This window comes from Vigna unguiculata, chromosome 2, assembly GCF_037176805.1.
Source record: "Vigna unguiculata cultivar grain cowpea cultivar isolate G323 ecotype 2 chromosome 2, ASM3717680v1, whole genome shotgun sequence".
Lineage (NCBI taxonomy): Eukaryota > Viridiplantae > Streptophyta > Magnoliopsida > Fabales > Fabaceae > Vigna > Vigna unguiculata.
In genome coordinates, this window is record NC_140793.1 from 25,422,715 (window position 1) to 25,428,714 (window position 6,000).

Below are 6,000 nucleotides of genomic sequence, written 5' to 3' on the forward strand. Positions count from 1 at the left end.
GAGTTTTTTCTCATTATTTTGGAGGTCCAGTTAGTAATTCTGGGTTCAGGAAGCAATAACCAATACTAAAGGAGACACCCCTATGGAAAACAAATGGGCTTCAGTGTTAACCTAGCCCAGATTGGTGTGACAAGGAGAGGGCAACTAACTCCTGTACCCCATATTTTCTTCATACACTACCATATAAAACTATTATTTTGATATTAACATTTTTTCCCAGGCATAATTCAAAATATATTATAAATTTTATTGATTATACAGTTTCGAAATATAATAGGAGACAATATTTTTAAATAAAGATTCCAAATATAATAGACTATAATATTTATTGCTTCATTCTTCATGAAGATGAGGAGAAGTATAAGCCTCTAGGAGAAACAAAGAAGAGAGAAGAAGACTCTTGGATATAAATTTTTTTTGTCTAGTGTCGTTTTGAAGGTTTTGGAGAAAACCCCTTACCTTATATTTATTAAATCTATTTAATATACAATAAATTATTTAATGTTATATAAATAATCAACTTTTATATTAATGTAAAACTTTCCACTTGTAATATTTAAGGACATGCTAATTTTTGACAATAATTGTGTTGGGTGAAGGAAACTAGAGAATCTCAATGTGAATGACACTCCTTTCAACTAGTCAAAAGACAATACATAGACGATTCAAGCAAGTTGAAGAACTTTATTCAGATGCATGCATGGTCCTCTGCAGCAAAGTTGAAGAACTTGGCTAATTTTTGTGAAACAGAGAATTGACTTTCTTCTAGTGATCCTTCGTCTCCCTCATAATCATCATCACCATAATAAACTAAATGAATTCTGCAGTTATTAAGCTCCAACCCATTAACACGAGGAGGGTTTCGCATTTGCAAATGTAAGGTATACCTATCTTTCAACTGAAAGACTAACGGAGTTCGAGCACCAAATCTGCGCAAAAATATGTGGTCTTCATTTGTCCCAGGTACTCCTAGCAGGCGAAACGTTGTGCTAAATACCTCACTGCTCAAATTAAAGATTTTTCCTTGAACATCTTCTAACTGCAGTCTTTCCCTTTGGTTTTCAGGTATGTTCTTGAAAGAGAGAACACCGAAAAAAATAACACCTTTCAGCTCCCTATTTCTTCTCTTGGAAAACACTACCGGTTCTGCTGTAAACCAATCCGGGACCCTGCTTCCAGGCATAATCAAAATCTCTAATTTCTTAAGTACAACCTGGGACAAAACAAAACCTCTAATTTGTAAGTGAGAGATCATTAGATTTTATTTTATGTTCAAGAAGAAGGATGGAGGAAACATAGGAATGACCTTGGAAAATCTTCTCTTTACGGCAAGGGAGCATCCAATGCAACCACTCATGTACAACCTTCTTAAGGACTTCAAATGTTCAAGACCTGGGACATCGACCACCTTTTCACAATTTGTAAGGTTGAACTCTTCTAATCGCTCCAAGTTTGAAATATCATGTATGTACTGCACTGCAACACAGTTTTCCAGATTTAGCTCTTCAAGGCTAGAGGGAAGAGAAGGCAGAAACATGAGCTCTCTGCAATTTGATAACAAAAGTTTTTTAAGATAGGAGAGACTCATCATGTTCGCTGGAAGACTGCAAATGTTGTTGTGACCTAAACTTAAAGTTTCTAGTGATGACAGTTTTTCAAACTCATCTGGAATTTTTCCATATATTCCCCATCCATGAGCATTTAGCTTTTCCAGAAAGGTTAGATTGCAAAAAGAAGATAGGATTGCCTCTGAATTAGGTTGTTCTTGGATGTTAGGAATTATTGTCACTGTGGACATGTTTGTTCCAGCCCCATTATTATTAAGATAGGGCATTCTTTTCATGTCTAGTTCAACCAGGCTTCTGAGCATGCCAAAGCTATCTGGTAATCGTGTAACTTCTGTTTCCTTCATCATTAGCCATTGCAAAGATTTCAAATTTCCAATGGAGTTTGGAAGCCTTTGGAGCTGTTTGCACTTGTCTAACCTCAGTCCAATAAGATTTTCCAACATTCCTATTGATTCTGGCAATTCAGTAATGTTTGACTCATGCATGTCCAAAATGGTAAGAGCTGAGAGGCACCCAAATGATTCTGGTACAAACTTGAGAAGCTGAACTTTTCCCATCTCGAGCTTCTCTAGCATTTTCATGCCCACAAATATTTCATCTGGAAAATTGGAAACTTTTGTGCCATCTAACTTAAGTTCAACAATAGAAACTAATAATTCCATTGAGACAGGAAATTTGTCAAGAGAAGTACAGTCTCCAACAGACAGCTTCCTTAAATATGACAAAGAACCAATAGAAGCAGGCAATTCTTTGATTCCACTGCCATTCAAAAACAATTGAGTCATTGAAATTAGTTTCCCAGTAGAGTTAGGAATCACTGAGAGTGACTTACACCCCATCAAACTAAGCATCTCAAGTTTTTCCAAAGAACCAACTGAATCTGGCAATTCCTCCAATGCTGTATGGTTGAGTGATAATTCTTGCAGGGAGCAAAGTTTCCCAGTGCAGGTAGGTAACCTCTTCAGTGAGTGGCATCCATTTGCACTCAGCTTTTCAAGTTTTGTGAGATGGAAGATGGATTCGGGAAGCTCTGTTATAGAAGTGCTATCAAGAAGTAGTTGTTTTAAAGAAACCATGCAGCTCAAGTCTTTTGGTAATGCTTTCAGTTTCCAGCAGCCGGAAAGAACGAGGTCCTCGAGTTGTTTCAGCCCAGAGACTTCACCTGGTAGTTCTATGAGGTTATAGCAGAGGCGCAAGTTAAGATGAACTAAGGAATTTAGATTCCCCAGTGATTCATGAATCCTAGTTAAGTGAGAACATTCTTCCAAATTAAGTTTTTTAAGAGACAGATACCCAGATAAATCAGGAGTTGCTGTCAAACGGTGGCAACTGGAGAGGTTTAAAACCATCAAGTGCTCAGCCACCTGCCAAATCAATATCATCGTTGAAAAATATAACCTAGTAAGAATGCACCAAGTTCTAGAACTCATTGATGACAGTTTATTTTTTCACAATAGTGAGTTCATCAGGTAATAAGAAAGCAAACCTTGTTACTGCGTCCCTTCCACAAGGTTTCAATCAGACTTTCAGAGAGATCCATGACTGCAAGTTCTAATGGATTATAGCTAGAAGGCATATACCTTAATGGACACTGTTTCCATTGTAACCATTTGAGTTTTGGAGGAAGAAATCTAAATTGTCCTTCCAATCTGGAATAATTAATTTGAAGCATTCTTAAGGAAACCATTGGTTGAAAGTGCTTGGGCTGAAGGATAACCTCTTTTGCTCTCTCTTTTCTATCCTCTACGTACTTTTTATACCTCTCTTTAATATACTCGAATGCAGATTTGCAACTGGGCTTGCGTCGAAAATTTTCCCATGTAATTTCCTCTGCTGTACTATCTCTGGGAATGGACATTCTTCTCTTCACGCAATCTAGGACAATTCCTTGAACATTTCTCGTTCCCTACACGCACTGTTCGTTGTTAAGTTGTCAAGAAATGAAATGGAAAATCTATAATGAATTTAGTTAGAATATTTACCTTCATATTCTTCAACACAGTCAAGATTTCATCACGATCCCAGAGCCTGCTTCGTAGACCAGGATCAGTAAGGCTTTCACTACGAACAATTTGCCTTCCCATGTCTCTAACTTGATCATGCATCCACACTTTTCCATCACCAATGATCTTAATCAGACATCTTGCAGTGAGCACAGCCACTGCAATCTCTCCGCTAAAATCACATCCATTCAATATGTCAACCACATCATCTCTCTTCATTTCCATTTGCACAAACAAACAAGCCATGTCAAGGAATATACACTGTTCTTCTTCATCCAACGCATCAAAACTTATCTTCAGCACATCTTGAAGACATGCAGGACGAATCTGCTTCAGCTTCTCCAAAGCGTCTTTCCATTCCCTCTTGGTCCTTTTATCAAACAGATAAGACCCAAAAACTTCCAAAGCCAAAGGCAACCCTCCTGTCTTCTCCACAATTTGTTTTGAAACATCCAAAAAACCCTCTGCAGGTTCCTTTCTTCTGATTGCATGGAAGCAGAACAGTTCCATTGCTTCAGAGAATTCCAATTCCTTCACCTCATAATCAACATCAACATAACTCTCGTGCAAGATTTCTTTATCCCTTGTGGTTATCACGACACGACTTCCCTTGTAAAACCATTCCCTCTTACCCATCAAAAAGTTAAGCTGCTCCACATCGTCAACATCATCTAGGATCAACAAAACTCGATTCTCTTGCACTATTTTTTGTATAGCAGAAATGCCGTCGCTGATATCGTTTATCAGATCCTCTTTTCTCCCACAAAGATCACCACGGATTTTGTTTTGAAGAGAAACCAAACCGTGGTGTTTGGAGACCTGTGATCTGACATTTGGAATGAAACTCCGTCGCTCAAAATTATGAACAACAAGGTTGTTGAAGAGGCTCTTGGCTAACGTTGTCTTACCAACTCCACCCATTCCGTACAACCCCAAAACCCTTACGTCGCTGGATTTTAAGTCTAACAGGTTTTTCAACACTTCAACTCTATCTTCGAGACCTACTGTGAATGGAGCCACACTCAGTGGTGTGTTCCTCAGCTGCTTCATAAGATTTTGCACCAAAATCTGAATGAGTTCATCACTCTTGTCACTGTCAGTAAGCAAGAAATTTAAAAGCAAATGAGTGAATCACATTGTTCAAAACCACACAGGGTGGTCGAAAACAACACAAAAAAACAAAAGAAACAACACAACAAAGCTCAAAGACACGAAACATGCTCTCTTTGGTCAGAGAAAAGCTATCATTTTTCATCGTAAACTCTTATAACCATTATCTTTATACAGTCATAACTCAAATTATATTAAAAATATAACCCTTAGTCATGAAATTATTTAAACCAAACATCTATAAAAGTAAAACAATAATGTACACATTTACATTTTTTTTAACAAAATTTTAATTATATTATTTTATTTACTTTTAGTATAATTAGCCATTTCATTTTGAATGAAAGTTCAATTGGATGGTTTAAAAAACAGAATAATAAAACCCATTGAGAGACTTAAAACATAATGACTCTAATTATGCAATCTTTTAAAAGTGGATCTAATTAAACCATAAAAATAGAAAAGATTTCTGAAACAAGATAAACGAACCATACATCACATGACAGAGATTCTGTAAAATCATACATATATATGTAAATGATGTTCTTATACACATATATCTAGCAATATCATGTAATAAACTACAAGCAATTAACGAAGCACCATGCTGCATGCACCTTTTCTCATCCAAAACAAAACCAGCAAGTCCACCCACTTTCTTCATCGCATTCTTCCACTGCTCAACCCTCTCTTTCGGAAACCTCTCTGCATGCCGCAAGAACCAATCCTCGAAGGGACCCTCTTGCTTTCGCACGTGCGAAGGGTCCACCCAGTAGAAAACCGGGAGGATCAGCCTCCCAACGTCACAAATCTTTGCGAGCTCTTCCAGGCACCAGTGCGAGGACGCGTAATCGGAAGAGATAACGACGACGGCGGCGGCAGAGTCTTCCACGGCTTCTAGAAGCTTCTTCTGGATCTCGTCGCGGCGCTCCAACCCATCTTCTTTTCGGAAGACGCGAACGCCACGCCCGTGGAGAGCGTGGTAAAGGCGCATGGTGAAGGTGTGGCCCGTGTCGGTGCCCCGGAAGCTGAGAAAGACGTCCCAGCGGAGCCGGTAAGAGGAGACGGTGACGTCACTTTCCGGCGGCATTGGATCGGAGAGTGAAGACGGTGAAGAGTCAAAGCTGAGGTTGTGGTTGAAGTAAAGTGAGTTTTGGTGAGTTGAGTTGAATGGTGGAGAATGAAGAAGGGTGAAAGAGGAGTGGGTCCTGCATGCACATGTTTTCTCGTTCTACGTAAACAAGTTTTCACTCTGCAAATTTAAAAGGAAAATGATATGTTTTTTTGTCAAAAATAATTTTCCAATTTAAAATTAAGTG

At 38.4% G+C, this 6,000-nt stretch overlaps 1 protein-coding gene across 1 annotated transcript; it reads right to left on the reverse strand.

Moving 5' to 3' along the window:
• Positions 1 to 494: 494 nt before the first annotated feature.
• Positions 495 to 5,777, reverse strand: LOC114168752 (uncharacterized). The gene is made up of 5 exons (XM_028053671.2): positions 5,299 to 5,777; positions 3,551 to 4,664; positions 3,055 to 3,474; positions 1,307 to 2,932; positions 495 to 1,213 (listed from the first exon to the last, which is right to left on the reverse strand). The coding sequence occupies exons 1-5, from the start codon at positions 5,769 to 5,771 to the stop codon at positions 689 to 691; spliced, it is 4,158 nt and encodes a 1,385-aa protein (XP_027909472.1). The 5' UTR covers positions 5,772 to 5,777; the 3' UTR covers positions 495 to 688.
• Between the last annotated feature and the right edge of the window lie 223 nt (positions 5,778 to 6,000).

Excerpts from the sequence above, each read along its gene's own strand:
- LOC114168752 (XM_028053671.2), bottom strand. The coding sequence starts at position 5,771 with ATGCCGCCGGAAAGTGACGTCACCGTCTCCTCTTACCGGCTCCGCTGG. Across the intron at positions 3,475-3,550 it reads CTGTGTTGAAGAATATGAAG|GGAACGAGAAATGTTCAAGG; the intron begins GTAAATATTCTA and ends CAGTGCGTGTAG. Across the intron at positions 2,933-3,054 it reads GGAAGGGACGCAGTAACAAG|GTGGCTGAGCACTTGATGGT; the intron begins GTTTGCTTTCTT and ends TTGATTTGGCAG.